This window comes from Zootoca vivipara, chromosome 3 (genome assembly GCF_963506605.1).
Source record: "Zootoca vivipara chromosome 3, rZooViv1.1, whole genome shotgun sequence".
NCBI lineage: Eukaryota > Metazoa > Chordata > Lepidosauria > Squamata > Lacertidae > Zootoca > Zootoca vivipara.
In genome coordinates this window covers 39,102,635-39,120,497 of record NC_083278.1, presented here as the reverse complement: position 1 = coordinate 39,120,497, position 17,863 = coordinate 39,102,635, and the positions used below count along the sequence as shown (strand labels likewise).

The 17,863-nt window shown below is 42.3% G+C and overlaps 2 protein-coding genes across 10 annotated transcripts in view; one reads left to right on the top strand and one right to left on the bottom strand.

The window, feature by feature from the left end:
* Positions 1–17,863, top strand: part of ME1 (malic enzyme 1) — a 131,676-nt gene that overhangs the window by 96,395 nt on the left and 17,418 nt on the right. For both annotated transcript variants that reach the window (XM_035109508.2, XM_035109509.2), the window contains exons 7-9: positions 2,026–2,135; positions 10,204–10,301; positions 12,040–12,153. In XM_035109508.2, coding sequence (XP_034965399.1) covers positions 2,026–2,135; positions 10,204–10,301; positions 12,040–12,153 — 322 coding nt within the window. The remainder of the gene's footprint in view (positions 1–2,025; positions 2,136–10,203; positions 10,302–12,039; positions 12,154–17,863) is intronic.
* The window catches only part of PRSS35 (serine protease 35), a 176,220-nt gene that overhangs the window by 144,980 nt on the left and 13,377 nt on the right, over positions 1–17,863 (bottom strand). The window contains exon 2 of one of the 8 annotated variants that reach the window (XM_035109511.1): positions 5,574–5,762. The exons of the other annotated variants lie outside the window; for them this stretch is intronic. The gene's annotated coding sequence lies outside the window, so the exon portion shown is untranslated. The remainder of the gene's footprint in view (positions 1–5,573; positions 5,763–17,863) is intronic. 8 annotated transcript variants of the gene reach the window in all.

Here is a 17,863-nt window from a genome sequence, read left to right as displayed (position 1 = left end):
TTTGAGGCAGCAAAGATAGTCACACAGTAGGAGAGAAACTGGACAGACTAAATTCAAAGTTAAGATTTTCAAAACATTTTGATTTGAAGTTCAGAGAAATGTTTATGTATTCTTGCTTGGTTAAACTAACTGGTCACCTTTTGTGGCACTGTGATGAAGGGTCCAGATATTGCTCCATAAAACGTATGGGAAATCTGAATACCAGGAAAGTACTCTGAGTTGACAGTTCTATATAAATTGAACTTAGTGGGGCTTATTCCAGAATAAACGTATATAGCATTGAGCTGTGATCCAAAAAGTATGAGAAAAGTGGAAACTGTTCGATTCTTTATGCCTTCAGTCTACTATATATTTTAGAAAGTTGTCTGTTCTCTCTGCATTTCGGCACCAGTTAAGATATTGTAACCAAATGTTGGTTCCTGAGAGGAAGGACCATGATTTTGTCTGTCTTTGGATATACAGTGGGACACCATTTCAATCAAGATGTCAGACAGCACTGATTTTAACCACTGCACAGATTTTTTGGTTTCTTAGAGTTCTCGAGCAGTGCTGGGTATGAGGCTGCTAATGCTTTAATAACACCCACATTTTTATTTCAAGGAATAATTCACAGTTATGTAATACAGATCTTATAACATTACTAGCTTTTCTAGAAGATTATGTGACATTTATTTCTCCCCTAGCATACTCAAATAATAGTAAAATTATAGAGTACCTCTAATATTCTTGGAAGAGTTTAACTTTTTTGGTTTGACCCTTCCAAGAAGCCATTGTGCTGCAAAATTTTAAAAGGCACATTGGCACCTATAAGTTATTTCAATCTTTTTATTATAAGATGCCTTTCTATCTCTTCATTATAGCATAAGTAGGTGTTGGAAAGTGCAGGTCTGCTAATTTGGGCTCCATACTATCTTTGTTATCTGGTGGTACCATGTTATTTAATGATGAGCATTGAAAAGCATCACAAAATGGAAACAAACAAAACCAAATAAGGATATTTTGTTCAGAAGGGTTGGAATGGCATGACAGCTGAAGAGCCATACAAATATTTTGTGAGAAACCTCAATCTAGATACTAATTTGAGGCCTGCTTCAGATATTAATTGAAAGCTCTAACCTTTTGGTTATGCATGCATTTCCTCTGAAGCAAAAACAGATTGCTAAAGGTTAAATGTTGTCTTGGTTGTTAGCTCCACAGGGAAAGTACCCATGCCGTTAGTAGATTGTAGCCTTAGAACTCAGTCTACTGAGTGTTGACACTGTGCAAGATTTATTAACTGCTGTTAGACCTACCAGGATGTGGTGCTAATTAGATTGTACTGTTCCCTAAACCATCTTTACAGTGTTATTTAATATAGGAGGTTGTGGATGATTATACTGGTTATACGTGTATAACCAGTGAATGTACCATTTCTCCCCCATATAAAAGTAATAATATAATGGGTGGGGTGCTTTGAGTGAGAAGGATTGCTAGTATATCTCATGATGCTGCAGGCATAATGGGACTGTGTTAATGTACATATCTACATAGGTGCTATTTCAAGTGATTGTATATCATAGGTTCCAGCTTTGTTTCCTCATCTGTATAACTATACAGAAATAACATAGGTTGTTCCTACACAGAAATAAAATCCATGCAAATGATTAACAGATCTTTGTAGAGGATTAGTAAGAATAACCAATTTCACTTTTAATCCAACCTGAAAGCAGTAACAGAGTTTATTTGGTGATTTTCGAATAGATCTAGATGCAGTAAGTGACCTAAGCCAATGATCTTTCCATTTTCATCCTACTTAGCACAGGTCCAGATAACATATTCTTTCTAGGAAAAGGTGCAAGAAGTTAATTGAAATGAGCAGGAATGTTTTAAAGCACTTCTTGAAAATGAATAATAAGGGAGACAAAGCTCACTAGGAAGGCAGTCCACAAAATCATTGCTCAACTATAGCATAAGGCAGGTGACCAGCATATTACAACTTAAGTTTGTTATTTCTGTTTTAAATTTATGATATTTTGTATCCCCTAGGTATGGCAGAAACTGCCTCATTCAGTTTGAGGATTTTGCTAATACAAATGCATTCCGTCTTCTGAATAAATATCGCAACCTATACTGCACTTTCAATGATGACATTCAAGGTAATAAAATATATCTATTGTTCTAGTTAAAGAGAAAAACTGTCAACTTTAATAATTTTGAATATAAATAAAATATATATCCAGTTAGGTTATTCAGTTGTGCTTGAGGAGATTCATAGAATGACCATATAAGGTCAGAGGCCATCATTAGTTTGGTAGTTTGGTTCGTATAATTGCTTGCAGTGTCATTGAAATATTGTGTCCAAGTAATATTGTGGGTTTTTATTATTATTTTTCTAAGAATATATGTGCTGGTACAGCAAGATTAAGGATTAGATTGTTAGTCACATATTCCTTCTCTGCTTCAACATTTTAAAGCCAAACTTGTGTTAATTTTGTTCGTTTGGAATTTCTCCAGTTTTATTTTTTTAAAAAAATTATATTTATTGACATTTTCAACTTAAGATTTACATTCACATTACCATCTTACATCATATCATAAACAACCAACAAAAAAGAAAAAAGAAACAAAAATGAACAAGAAAAAATTACAAAAAAGGCAAAAAGCAAAATAGGAAAAAAAGAAAAGAAAAAGACAAAGCAAAAAGAAAAATCCAACTAATATTCCTGACTCTATTCTAATTGTGACTTCCTCGCTCCTCCCTTTCCGAGTCTAAAACAACCTCAATTTGGCAATTTTTCATTTTTCATTATTTACCAATTACAGACATCTCCGTTTTATTCTTATTCTAATACCATATATATATATAATTTTTTTACCACATAATAAATTTCTTTTTACTCTAAATATTCCCTTTAGCCTATTATTTATTCACTAAAATTATTCTAACTTATACAATTCATATTCTAGCATCTCACTTAACTCCATAAATTCTACAATCTTCCCTCCTTCACCCTGTGACCAGTCCCCGGAAATCCTGAACCAACTCCTGTGTACAATCCAAGTCAAAACCATTTTATCAGTCCCTCATTTACACTCCATCTCAACCCACTCCATCTCTTACCCACTCCAGCCCAACTTCTTCCACCCAGCACCCCCTCTGCCAACCCCCCACTGGTTTCTTCTTTTTCTTGTCCCGCCATTTAAAAAGTCCTTCGCCTGGATCTTGCCTCCCTCCTCTCACTAAGGAGGTTCGGATCCAGGTCACTTTCTTCGGCACAGCTTGGTTGTTGTTACCAGGGACCTGCCCCCCCCTCTCACTGAGAGAAGCAGCTCCTGGAAATCTATGTCCAATACAGCTCTTTTATTGTAACGAAGGTCCCGCGCAACCTCTCTCACCGGTTGCACATCGTTCAAAGTATAGAGCTCCTCTTGATCCTCTTCTTCTAATAAGTTCAAATTTTGATCCTCCAAAATTTCCTGCTGTGTCTCTAAGCTGACAGTTGGAGAGAACTGGTGCAGGGGTTCAAATCAGTAACTTTGTAAGTCTTCGATACTCCTTTACTCCCGTCGCAACTTCTTGAATTTTCCCCCAGACACTTTGTAGTCCATTCTCCCACATCTTGCCAGATTGTTTAGTCTATCTATATCCTTTGTCTTCTCAGGTTACAATATGGCGAATAGGCTGTTGTGTCAGAGACGGAATCAAAGTTAAGTTGGCCCAAGCCTCCAAGTTCCCATCACCGGGCTGCTGGAGAGCTCGTTAAAAATCAATCCAAATTTTTGCAGAAATCCACGTAATAAATCCTTCACCTCCCCTTGGCTCCGCTACCCCGGGGAGGGATACAAGTTTTCCTTTTAGCAAAGTTCAAAGTCCCGTTCCAGCGCTATGGCTGCAGGCTTGTCAATTGCATCTTATTCCCTCGGTGAGGGGGGGGAACGACCTCCGTTTACTTTAAAATTCCCCTCCAAAGTCCAAATTCATTCCAAATTTTTAAAGAATCTTTGTTACTCACGATCTAATTCTTAATTTGAAGGTATCTGGTGCTCTGAAGCGACAGCTTAGGGCTTCACTCCGCCGAGGTAGCGAATGGATCCAAGGCTCCGTCCCGGACTGACTGCTCTCGGAGCTCAAACATCGAGCTGCCGGGTATCAGCCAGGACCTAGGGAGCTCCGCTGGATCTTCACGACCCCCGAAAGCCAAATCGGGGGATTTTTCGGGTGGCCGCGTCGCCCAGGCGGCTCACCCCTTCCTCGGCGGGGCCAGGGTTCTCGGAGATCGAGAAACCCGTGCCGAGCACTAATGGCGCCAGACCGGAAGTCGAATTTCTCCAGTTTTAGTTAAGATGTGAAAAAGGCTGAAATAAAATGAAGGATGGTTTCTTCATCACCTACCCAGCTCATTTTTTTCAGATGTAGAAGAAATTCTTCTACAGTTCCTGGGTGATGACACAGGAAAAGAGGACATGAAGGTTGCACATAGGTTAATGAGCACTTGAGGAAATTGCAGTGCCCCAAACTGGCAATTATTATTGAAAGTAGCATCAATTTAGTTATGACATGACAGATGTGCAGACTGAGACATCTTTGATAACTTTCTTTCCCAGATAGTGGAATGCACAACGTCTGGAAATAAAGGTGTTTTAAATGTGTTGTAAAGTATAAATGGATACTGAGGAGTCCTGAGCCCGGTTCTGACTGGGGAGGGCGGGGTATAAATAAAAAATTATTATTATTATTATCCCTATTCTTGCCTCTCAATCATGGGGAGAGAATAATGATTACTGTAGGTAGCCGTGTTGGTCTGACGTAGTCGAAACAAAATAAAAAAATTCCACTTAGTTGGTCTTTAAGGTGCTACTGGAATGAATTTTTTTATTTTGTTTTGTCTAATCCTATATACAAATGGACTTGAATGCTATTGCTAGCAGAAACAACTGTGCATATATAATTGCATGTTGGTGGTGGTGGCAGCTTTTCTCACCTCTGCCTCAAATATGCTTATCTTCATTTGCATATTTATGTGTGCTGGAGGGGCTGGAGTATAGAGATTTGGTACAGCTAGTGTATGCCTGGTAATAAGTGAACAAGGCAACAGAACCAGATTGTCTGGACATATCTGATGTTTCCAGTCTGCTTCTCCTGGTATTTATTAAGTGGTGAATGGCAGTGTCTGGTCCTGGCAAAAAGAACTGATTAAGTTTGAAAGGTTTGTTTGGGAGGAATTCAATATCATGCAGTTACAAAGGTTTCATCAGTGCAGGCATTTCTGCTTCCTTGATGGAACAATGTCCCTCTCTTCCCCCCATGTGCTGCTCTGGTGGTTCTCCCAACCCCCCAGAACCAATTTCTGAAAGTGCAGGAAACACATGAGGGGAGTGGGGAAAGCCCAATTATGCTAGCTAATTCTTTGTGCAGGCTTCCACTAGTGGAACCAGTTAGGCTTGTTTGTTTGTTTATTTCATTTAAATCCCACCTTTGCTTGAAGGAGCTCATGATGGTGTAAATAGTTTTCCTCTCATTATTTTTTAAGTAAAATATCTATACTATTATTACAGAGCAATTCTTTACATCAATTAGGCAAGGATGTCCATACCTGTGCTGGTGGAAAAGCCACTGCAGTATATACAGGCTCAGCTTAGGAGGGAAGAGGAAAGCTGTGGTGGTGTAGTGGTTAGAGTGCTGGTTTGGGACTGGGGTACTCCAGATTCAGATTCCCACTCATTCATGAAGCTCACTAAGGGACATGAGCCACCAGTCTCCATCTTTCAGCCTGATCTGCCTCCTGGGGTTGATAAATGTAAATGTAAATTAACACACCACATAGTTCCCCAGAGAGGAAAGGTGAGATAAATCAATATCCCAAAATAGTGCATCCTTGGAAAAACAAACAAAATCCACTAATCAGGTATTGTGCTAGCCACTGCTGTTTTTCTAGAAAAAGAGGGTACCAGAACTCACCTCCCTTGTTCTCTTAGAATGGCAAGAGTGCACCTGAGAGGTGATAGAAGGTGTTCCCATGAGTTTCCCCTGAAAAAGCCTGGTGCTAGCAATGATGCTTGCGTGCCACTCACTGTTAGAGAGAGCCAATGAATGACAGGGATTCCCCACCCTCCAGCATACCACCTGACATCACCACATATATAGCAATGTCATAACATTGCAATCCATCAGCCCTGGTTGTACCACAGGCAGGGTTTGGAAGCTCCTTGTGCTCCTCACAATTACTGTATGGCAGCACAACACATGAAAGGAAAGAAATGGAGCCCATGCAACACAGCACTCAGGTAGTTGCATCTGCAGAGAGCTCACATAACCCTTTAGTAACAAGGGTTAAAGACCTACCAAGGAAGGGGAAGGTCTTTTGGCCAAGCAGCCAAAGGGAGTGCTCAGGATATGCAACAAGGGGCACCACAAACACACACTGATAGCAGCAATCTCTAGTGACTCATTGCACAGGGTACAAACTTGAGAAGCATGAGATGGGAAACAGACCTGCTGGGGAAGAGGCAACATGCTGCCACTCGCTTTTTGCAGGCTTGGTCAAAAAACTAAAAACAAAACCCACACATATAACTCACAACACCATGTCAGAGACAAAAGAGAACAGCAGGAGGAACAATTTTGACAGCGGAAGAGCTCCACCAACATAATATGGTGGTGTCGTATCTTGCATTCTGTCATGTAGTTAGGCTTCCATTAAATTCCTATGATCCCTATGCCAAAAGAGCTTATGCATAGGATTGCATCTCTCCTGCTATTGGCTGTGTGATGTGTTAATTTCATTTTCAAGCAGAAAAAGGTTGATAGCCAAGATGAAAAGTAAGCCAACTCTCATAGTGCTTACTGTTGATGCAAGTTTTGCTTGCTTGAGAATTACAATATTCGTCTTTTAGGAATGAACCTGAAGACACAATTAGGTTGTTTTATATAAATTGTTTGCTATTAATAGTAGTCATATGGATTTTTGTGTGCTAGTAAAATGTTTACTGCAAATGTTGAAATCTTTGGCTTGCCTGCTCAGTTGTTTTTATTTCCCGGGCTCTTGTCTCATAACTTATTTTCAGTGTTTCTTACATCTGTTTTCAAAGTGTGCAGATTGCAAGACTATGCCATGGCCAACAGCATTCATTGTCCAATATACTGAGTAGTGACAGACAGAGCAACCCAAGGTTCCAGAGGAGACTAATGAAGTGGAATTAAGCAGTGAATCCACTGCCATGTCCGAAGCCCTGCTATTCTTGCTGTCTAGGGTAGAAGGGGAGGGCAATTTTACAGTTTTTGCCTGTGTTTGCTCCAGGCTACTGGAAAGGGTGCTCACTTTGGATGCATCAACAGCTCTGCTCCACACTGCTCCTGTTTAGCAGCCTTATGATAGTTACAGTACTGCCGTTGGGGACACCACTGGTAGTAGTGTGAGCTCTGCTACAATTTTGGCGGATGCCCTGTAGAGGTGGAACCCTGGCCAGCAGAGCCTGCTGGAGCAACATGTCCACCTCATCCTAACTCCACCCTGTGGTGTGGATCAGGGGTTACAATGACTCTGTTATTGTAGCTAGTTGGCTGCATGTCTCCTAAGAAACTGACATTTTTATTCCAAAGGGCATTGGAAGCTATTATTTGCTTTTACTTTAACCACTGATTCTACTTTAGTTACTTAATTTTAAACATTTTAATCTAATTTAATATTATTGTACAATAATAAGGACTAAAGAATAGTAATAGAAAGAGGGGACAGAACAGATAGCAATAATACATTGTGATAGAGAGTTAAATAAATGTAAATGAATTATATCATCTACTTTTGAGAGGGAAGAAGGGGCATTCAGAGTAATCAATTTAAGGATTATAGCTTTGTTGAATTTGGGATTCAACCTCAAGAATAAAATGTAGCTCAAACATGGCACCAAATACCGTTAAGTGTTGCATTCCTGTATCCAGGCATGTTGAAAGGAACAGTTTTCTGTTCTCTTTCTTTTTACCAGGTGGAGAAGGGAGGAGGCAATTGAGAGCAGGGAAATTGCACTGGAAAGAGAATGTTTAACCCTTTCCTATCAACTATTTCCCACACTTTAAGTCATTCTTCACTAGCAGATTTCCCCTCTGAGGTTCCAGGTCCATGCTTGCAAGAGAAAACAGCTAGAGTTGACAGAAAGCTCTTTGCAGAGTTTTGTCATTGTGCTGTATCTGTTGAATTAAATTAACGTGAAAGCAGTTTACATCTGTACTTTTATGAAAGCAGTGGCCAAATGAAGTATATGACAAATTAAAAAGCAAAGTGATCTGCCATGTCAGACATTTATAGATCTTTAATAAAACCAAAAATAAGTTTTGCTAAGGACATTGTGACACAGTAGAAGGGAGTCTGCTGCCCCATGAGGCTTAACAAGTATCCAGGATGTTTCCATTGAGCATGAGATTTTATTACAGAGCCCCTTCCACCCTTTAGCCAGAAGCAGCTGAAATTCACCAAGGTAAATGCAAAACTACTATGGTGAGGAGATGGAAGACCCACTTTAAACATCTGCTATTGTTGCAATATTCAGTCTACATGCTTACTTTTTAAAAAAAGGACAATGAGGAAGCACATAGCCTACCATCAAAAACATATGGAACATTCTTGGGAGTAGAGGGGAGATGTTAAATTGTGTGTGTTTGGTTAGAGTTGTTTCCCGTCCTGCACTTCAGTGGGCTGTCTCACAATGGTGATAGTGGTGTGGAAGTATTCAATAACGTAAAAGTAGTCTTCATCACTTGCTGCTGGTAATATTGCAGCTGATAGCCATTAGGTTCATGAGACATTTGCACATTTATACTCCACTGACAGTTGCAGTTGCTGTGCTACTAAAATTTTAAGTGGGGTGGGGGGGATGTTATTTGTATGCAGAATAAACACAATAGCTCTATGACAAAAGTGCAAGCTTGAGAGGAACAAGATGTTTGAACCCCAAAGTAACTTAGTAGAAATTTCATGGTTCTTGTATTATTATTTTTTAAATAATCCTCCGGAGAGTGCTTAGTATTCTTAATTTTTACAACATGTCATTGCCAGTTTGTGGCATGTATAACTTTAATCTGGTCTACATTGTTTATACTGAAAACAACTGGGAATATTCACTGGCCAGGTGTGACACATGGAAGTGCGGGATTTCTGTGCTGAAGATCACAATGGTCTAGAAAAGCAGATTTTCCTTACTATGCATTTGAAATTTATGTTAGCAGAAATTTTGCAGTCAAGACATTGCCTTTTGATGGAGCTTATGATCGCCTTGTTGTCCCTTTTCCTCCTCCTTTTGAAACAAAATGAAACTTTTGACCAGAAGTCAAATTTCTTCATGACATGTGGTTTATAGAACCCCTTCTTACATATTATGCAGTTTGCATAACCTTATTTAAGGTCATATTTAGTAATATTTTATTTAATGTGTTACTTTGATGTGGACATCAGCCTTGTGGGAATAATATGTAACTAGTAATTCAATTATCACAATATGTAAAATATATAATTCTACAATAAATACAGTAAAATACCAAACATTTGATATGTGTGTGTGTGTGTGTGTGTGTGTGTGTGTGTAAGAGAGAGAGATTACTTTAAATGCATTTGGATTCAGTTACAAGTTACTTCATCCTTTAATTCTTATCAAAACAGTGTGTTTTCTCCATTGTTTTTACAGTAAGATATTGTTTCACAATGGGATTACTGTTATTTTATGAGTTGGACCATATTGAAACTATTTCTTGTGTACATCAACTTTCCAGATATATTTCCAGTATATGTGCCCTCTAGCATTCTTTATATTCCATTATGTAATATTACCCTACACCATAGGCTCAAATCAACATTTTAATGCCATTACAATAATTTTGTAGCCTTTGTAAGACAACTTCTACATGTTTTGTGCCCTGAGGACACCTCTTCTCATTTCAACAGATGTGCTATTGAAATCTATTAAAATAAGTCTTTTAAAAGGAAGTAGAATACATATTTTCAGATTGTTATTACATTGTAGTAGTATAATTAAACAAACATTAATTTAACCTTGCTGTGTTTGGTACTCATCCTGAGCTTAAAACAAAAATAAAAATCAATGTGCTGCAATTTAGTAGCAGAGGTTAACATTGCCATTAAGGACAGGATGACAAAGGGTAATTTGTTGGTAATTATTAGCAATGACACAAGTTAATTTTAAATTTGATGAAGTAAGTTCCATTTTATTTTTCAGGAACAGCATCAGTGGCTGTTGCAGGACTTCTTGCTGCTCTACGGATTACTGACAAAAAACTTTCAGATCACACAATACTGTTCCAGGGAGCAGGCGAGGTAATACACCATTTATCCAATTATTATATTTCCTGTTATTATCTTATTTTTAAAAGTGAAGGTACATATAGCAGGTGTTGCTGTGGTCTAAACCACTGAACCTCTTGGGCTTGCTGATCGTAAGGTCAGCAGTTTGAGTCCGCGTGACAGGGTGAGCTCCCGTTTGTCTGTCCCAGCTCCTGCCAGCCTAGCAGTTTGAAAGCATGGTAGCACGAGTAGATAAATAGGTACTGCTGCAGCGGGAAGGTAAATGGTGTTTCCGTGCGCTCTGGCTTTCGTCACTGTGTCCAATTGCACCAGAACCGGTTCAGTCATGCTGGCCACATGACATGGAAAGCTGTCTGTGGATAAATGTTGGCTCCCTCAGCCTGAAAGCAAGATAAGCACCGCACCCCAAATTGGACTGAACTTAACCGTCCAGGGGTCCTTTAACTTTACATATAGCTTTCCTATTATTGACTAAGGCTAAAAGAACCTAATAAAGTTATATTCCTGAAGCTAAACAGGTCTGAGTGTCTGAATGGGGGTTTGCCTGGGTTGGAACCCCATGTACACCACCTTCCAGGATGAAAGAAAGGTACAACAGATGCATAACAATAAACAAATAAGCTGGCCAGTTAGTACTGTATATAGAACCCAAAGGCTCCATTGAAGCATTTCCTTGTTAAAAATTAACTCCTGATACAAGCATTTGGCCCTTGCTGTCCATTCAACCCCTTGCTCAACCACCCCCATCATTTTTTATTTTTTATTGGTATGAAAGTAACTTCAGTTTAAAATTTATAGATTGTGTCTATTAAGTTTTCTTCTTCACATTCACATACAATACATCCCCTTGCAGGCACCTTCAGTCCTTCCCGTCATAATATTTGAAGGCTATCACCCAAAAGAATCAATTTATTAACCAGATGCAAGGTCAATTAGTAAAAAACAATAATGACTACCACCACACAAAAAAAATATTTTTCATGGCATAAAGCAATTGGTAATCCAGTGTTACTTTCATATAGGTTTAGAGCACTGAAAAGCATATCTATATTGTCTGAAGTTCTCAGTCCTGCTTTTCCTTTCCACTACCCGAGGTTTGTTGTTGCTGCTGCTGCTGCTATGATCAAGAACTGTATGCAAGATGGAAACTAAATGGCTATTGTCCTTTGAGCTTTACTGTTATATGTAGATAGATAGATGTCAGTCTTATTGAGTAGCCTGGGAGCTTTTATGACTCAACAGAGTTGTCAGATATTGTTTATGTCTACTTGTGGTTTTTAATGTTGTATTCATCCTTTGGAATTTTTGGAGCCTGCTATGTGTATGTCACATAACCTTTTTAGAACGTGGCAGGAGGAGGTCCATTGGGTGCCATGTCACAGTTATTCTAGGACATCTGTTTGAAGAAATGTGCTTCTTGCCTAGGCCAGCTTTCTGACATAACTTCCATGATAACTTTCTAGCATGTCTCTAAGAGATGCCATTTTCATTGAACACAGAATCAGAGAAACAGTAAGCAGTCGTTTCAAAATTAAACAGAGATGGGTTATTCAAGCATCATGTTTGCTTCTCACTTTTCCTCATATATATCTCCTTTATTGGGGTACCAAACTGTGGTCTTTTAAGTGGTTTTTTAAGGTAGTACAGTTATCATTGTTACTGTGGCTAATGGGTTCTAAAAGAGTAAAGATAAGCTATAAAACTTGAATTTCATGACCAAACTATTTTTTCTCTCCTTTTTCTTGTTAAGGCAGCTCTGGGGATTGCCAATCTGATTCTTATGGCCATGGAAAAGGAAGGGACACCGAAAAATGAAGCCATCAAAAAGATATGGATGGTTGATTCTAAAGGATTAATTGTAAAGGTGATGTAGGTTTTTCCTTATTCTACAAATGCATATTTGAAGTATTCTACTTTTTCTCTACAATATTGGTTGAAACAAAATACAGTGGACACTCACGTTGCAGACGTGATCCGTGCGGGAGGCACATTCGCAACCCGCAGCATTCACAACCCGCATCTGCGCACGAGCGGGTTTTTTCCAGCAAGCTAACTAATGTAAACACTAAGGGGAATGTTTAACTTTGTGTTTTTATCTTCCATGAAAATATCAATTCATGTGAGTGTGTTCAGCAAGGTAAATCATATTTTGTTGTATCAAATGTTAGTCATACTCAGGGAAGTATGGGCATGACTAACTTTGGTCCATTCATTTCTATGGGTCTAGTCTGAGTAGAACTTAGTTTGATACCGTCCCTTGGGTTTACAGTAAACATGAAATTATCAAAAGGAGAAAAGAGATGCTGATACAAGAGAGAATTCCTTTGGCCGCCGGATGCCATCATGTTACAACTTGGAGAAAAGGATTTGGTTGATAGGAAGGGCATCACCCTCCTATTGGCAGGAACTGCAGATCTCGTTGCCCTGCGGGCAACACACCCTAGTTTGACCATCTTCTGGTCTGAGAACCTAGAGCAACACCACTGGTGAGGCGCAGCACTGCCTGCACATGTCAGCCATTCATGGGAGAAAGTTAACTGAGCTATGTCCCGCATACTAGCGCAGTTGGGTGGTCATATCATATGCCACCCTGGTAACACAAATGATAAATTGGACTTCTACCAGCCTGACAGAGTACACTTATCACCAAGTGGCAATGAGACCTGGCTGATGGATATTTACTGGGGCCTACGGGATTGGTTGCAGATGTGATTGGTTTGTTGGCAAGCTGGCAGGGAGGTGCTTACTCAGATGGCAGAAAAAGGCATTGGGTTGGATCCATAGTCTAAGTGCTGGGGTGGGGGTGGAGCCCTTCCCACCCCCAGATTCGGATCAAAACCAGGGTACCTTGGTAAAGGGGTCCAGAGGGAGAGTCTGCCATCAGACCATAGAACATCCTACTGGCATCCTGGTGGGACTGCCCCATTTGATCTGTGTCATCGGGAGATCCCTGAACACAGGATCGAACCTGAAGGAGCAATCAATCAGCAGGTGGGTTGATTGATTCAGGATGCATACCTACTGCCTATGCCATAGCCTACTACATCAGTAATTAAAAAAAAAGTTATGGCCAATTTCAATCCCATAATATTGTCTTGTCATCATTTCTATCATTATAAGGTCACCACTCAGATCACCGGCCTGCTGGGCTTGGCCCCACAAACATGAAGTTATTTATCAAAAGGAGAAAAGAAATGCTGATATAAGAGATAATTTCCTGCTGATATTTTCCTTTATGTTTGCCAGACTTCTACTTAAAGTTCAGCTGTGTTTCCTCAAATAACTCTATTGCATAGTGATGGAGAGGAGATCATGCCCTTCCTACATGCTGTGGTTTGCTATGGTATCAGCAGTGGTTAGAAATTCAAAGCTGCTGGGTGACTACATCAGTTACTCTTACCTCATTTCTTCCCCATGCCAGAGCTAAGACAGAAACATATATTTCAAGAACCAAAATAAAAGTGGTCATTTATGTTATAGATTTGAGGTTCTTAAAATTAACAAGAAAAACAAAATAATAGTTGGCCTCACATGGTCATTGAGGTTGTGTGCATTGATTTTGTGCAATCACTATAACTTCTGGCTAGATGGATGACGTTGCATATAATATTCCTGGAGTTGGATGAGTTTCTCTATCCAAAAAGAGGAGGTGATGTTTGTGGTTGTTTCCTCCACAGTTCTATGCAGTCATTAATATTACATGGCCCATATCTCTACCAAAGAGAGTAGCATGTAAATACAGGAAATCCCAGCAGATAATATTCCTTTTCTCCTAATTTATTTGTCTCTAGATAAGTCTGAATTAAAGGAAGCAGAAAGTATCAAATGTTTCTTTCTGTCTGTCATTCTAATTTATATTTTGCCTTTTCGCCAAATAGGTAGCTTAAAGTGGCATGCATCATGGCTGAGCAGGGACTTTAAGCCAAATCTTCCCTAATTCAACATCAATCCACTACAGAGTCTCAAAAATGGCTAATTATATATACCAAATGCTGTGGTGTTTCCCATTCAGTCATTGCATACTAGAGAGCATTTGCAGCAATGATGCCCCTGGTATGGTAAATAGGCTGATTTGCCTACCAGTGACTGCTGTTGCATTCAAGAACGTCAACCCAGTTGCCTTGGAATACAGACTAGAGTGTGTGATGAATGCAGTTTGCCATCACCCGCAGCCAACAGAGCGGGATGCAGATTTGGGAGTGAGTGCTGATGACCTGTTGCCAGTGGAGGAGGACACTTGAAAGACATGGATATTTAGATGGGCAGGATGTGTAGGGACAGCTGTTTTGCCATTTGATTTTGGAGGGCAACCAGTTTGTATGGGGAAGGGGATTTAGACAGTAAACAGTTTGGAACTGTTGCGGTGGAGCTGGCAATTTGATAAAGTGGCAGTGGAGGGTGAAAGGAGTTTGAAAGAAAAGATATGGAGGTGGTATTTTTGAAAGTAACCACTAGCATCTTCCAGAATCAAACCAAACGTGGTTTTTTTCCGTGACAAAGTTGGTTGTGGCCCCTAAACACCTGCTATTTTGAGAATTTGGCCTTTCAGCCCAGTTGAATTCACTTTTCAGGGAAAGGAATGAGAATAATCAAGTGGCTAAAATGTGCCTGAGCGTCATTGGATTGCACTCTTGTCGTCAAGCTGTTAGCAAATAGATGCCATGTTTTTAAATTGATTATAAAAGAATGAAAGTGGAATGGAATGGGAAATGGTAATAAAAAAGTAAATACCTAAGCCAAGGACCAAGGTGGTATGGTTGGGAAAGTTTCTTTGCATGAAAGTAATAAGAATTTGGTGAAGCTTAACAAAGTTAGCAAAGGGAGAACAAATGGATTCAGCCTCAGAGATATGACAGGGGAGACTTATATGCATAGTTAAAATAGATTAGCAGTTGTCACAGTGGCCGGAGTGGACTACTTCAGAGTAACGACGCTACGCAGCTCTGCATTTTATTCTTTTATTGGTGCTGCGTATTTACAGTGCTCAAGTCATTGCTATTTACACGGAGTGATGTGGTCAGTCGGTTTCAGAACCTCCTAATGGCTTTTGGCGCGTCTTTCTCCAACACAAAAGCTTTGGCAGACCCATCCTCTTTCCCCTCCTCTTTCTGCGTAATTCCGGAGTTGGGGGGATGGGTCTCCCGCCCTTATTCGCCCCTTCCTGTCCCACCTGGGACCCTGGCTCCTCTACCTTGCCTGAGCCTCGGACACGACTTCCTGCTTCCCCACTGGAATCGGAACTCTCTCTGCTTCCCCCTGTGCTCGGGGATTGGCTTGAACTTAGGAGGGGAGGGACTTCGCGATATCCCCTGTCCCTCACATCCACCCCCCTCCCAAGCTCTCCTTCACCCCTCCCCAGGTCCCCCCCAGGTGTCGGTGACGACTGGAAGCCTAAGAACTCAGTGCTTTCCGAGCCCGTTGGTGTGAACACCTCCCCCCAGTCCTGCAAGCCCCCCCCCCCTTCCGCCTGGGAGGACGGGAATCCCAAAAAGTCTGTGGCGTCAGAGCTGGTGGGGGTAAAAATGTTCTGCCAATCTGCTCCTTCCTCTGACTGGGTGGATCTCGGTGACACCCATACCTCATCCTCTGGTTCCTCAAACTCCGCTTCCCAGCGCCATGGTGAACTGCTCTCCCGTGCTTCCTCCCCCTCACCCTCCCTTTCCATGTGCCAGGGCTTGGGTCTATGGGGAAAAAGGGCGTGAAATTCTTCTACCAGGAATTCCTCCTGTATCTGAGTGGCTGGGACCCATTCATTCTGGGACGGTGGAGCATCCTCCCATGCCATGAGGTACTCCAGGCCCCCCACCCCCCACCTTGAATCCAGGATGGCTGTGGCCTCATTGAGTTGCTCCCTGCCTTCCCTCTCCCCCCCTCCCTCAGGGGTTTGTTCGCTGTCTCGGAGCCTGCTGCTTTCCCTGTACGGCGACAGCAGCGATCTATGAAACACTGGGTGCACCCTCATGTCCTCTGGCAGTGCCAGCCTGTATGCCACCGGGTTGACCTGTTGCGTGACCGTGAAGGGGCCCAACCTTCTGGGCGCCAGCTTTTTGCATCGCCCTCTGATGGGAAGGCCCTCCGAGGACAACCAAACTTTGTCCCCCACCCTAATGACCTCCCCCGGTCGCCTGTGGCGATCTGCCCCCCTCTTGTACGCTTCCTTGGCTCTCTCCAAGTGTTCTCTGAGCTGCTGGTGCACCGTCTCCAGTTCCTCTGCCCAATCCTCAGCCTGTGGGCCCTCCTCCTCCTCCTCCCCCTCCCTCTCAGGGAAAGATCTGAGGTCACGCCCGTAATTGGCCTTAAAGGGCGACACCCCTGTGGAGACGTGCACCGCATTGTTGTAGGCAAATTCTGCCAGTGGCAGGCGATCCACCCAGTCCGTTTGCCTCTGGCTGACGTAGCATCTCAGGTACTGCTGCAGAATGGCGTTGACCCTCTCCGCCTGTCCATTGGTCTGCGGGTGTCTAGCCGTCGACAAGCTGACCTCCACCTGCAGGAGGTTCATGAGCCGCCGCCAGAACCTGGAAACAAATTGGCGGCCACGATCCGAAATAACCCTTAAGGGTAATCCATGCAGTCTGAATACGTGGTCAACAAACAGTTTGGCTGTCTCTTCTGCCGAGACCGCCCTGGCACACGGTATAAAGTGGCACATTTTGGACATGAGGTCCACCACCACCAACACTGCGGTCTTGCCCCTGGAAGAAGGCAGATCTGTGATGAAGTCCATGGACACCACTTCCCACGGCCTGTGTGGCGTGGCTAAGGGCTCCAGCAATCCTGGTGGCGCTGCTCTGACCACCTTTGCCCGCTGGCAGGTGTCACAGCCCCGTACATAGTCTCGAACATCTTCCCGCACCCCTGGCCACCAGAAGTGTCTCATGACTAGGTGAGTGGTTTTGTCCCTCCCAAAATGACCCGCCGTTGGGTTGTCGTGCATCTGCTTGAGGACCGTACGTCTAAGCTGGGTGGTGGGCAGGTACAGTGCACCCTTGTAGAAAAGCAGCCCCCTGCGTTCTGCAAAGTCTTTTGCCTGCTCCCCCCCCCCTCTCAGTTCTCTGAAGATGCGGTTGGCAAATTCATCCGCTGCCGTCAGTGCTGTGAGTTCTGCCTCGCTCACCACTGCTGCTCCGCAGGACCATGCTGACGGGGGGAAAACGTGCCTGGGTGCCGGTGGCGCCTCCTCCTCCATGTACTCTGGCTTGCGGGAGAGGGCATCCGCCCGGACATTCTGCTCTCCCGGGATGTAGTGTATGGAGAAGTTGAATTTCGAGAAGAACTCTGCCCACCGTATCTGCCGCTGGTTGAGCACCCTGGCAGTTCTCCAGAACTCCAGGTTCTTGTGGTCGGTGCACACCTGGATGGGGTGCTTGGCGCCCACCAGGAAGTGTCTCCAGTGCTGGAACGCAGCGTGGATCGCCAGAAGTTCCCGATCAAACACTGTGTAGTTTCGCTCTGGCTGAGTCAATTTCCTGGAGAAGAAGGCACAGGGTCTCCACTCTCTGTTGGCGTCCAGTTGCAACAAAATGGCGCCCACAGCTCTATCAGAAGCATCTGTTTCCACGCGTAGGGGCGCG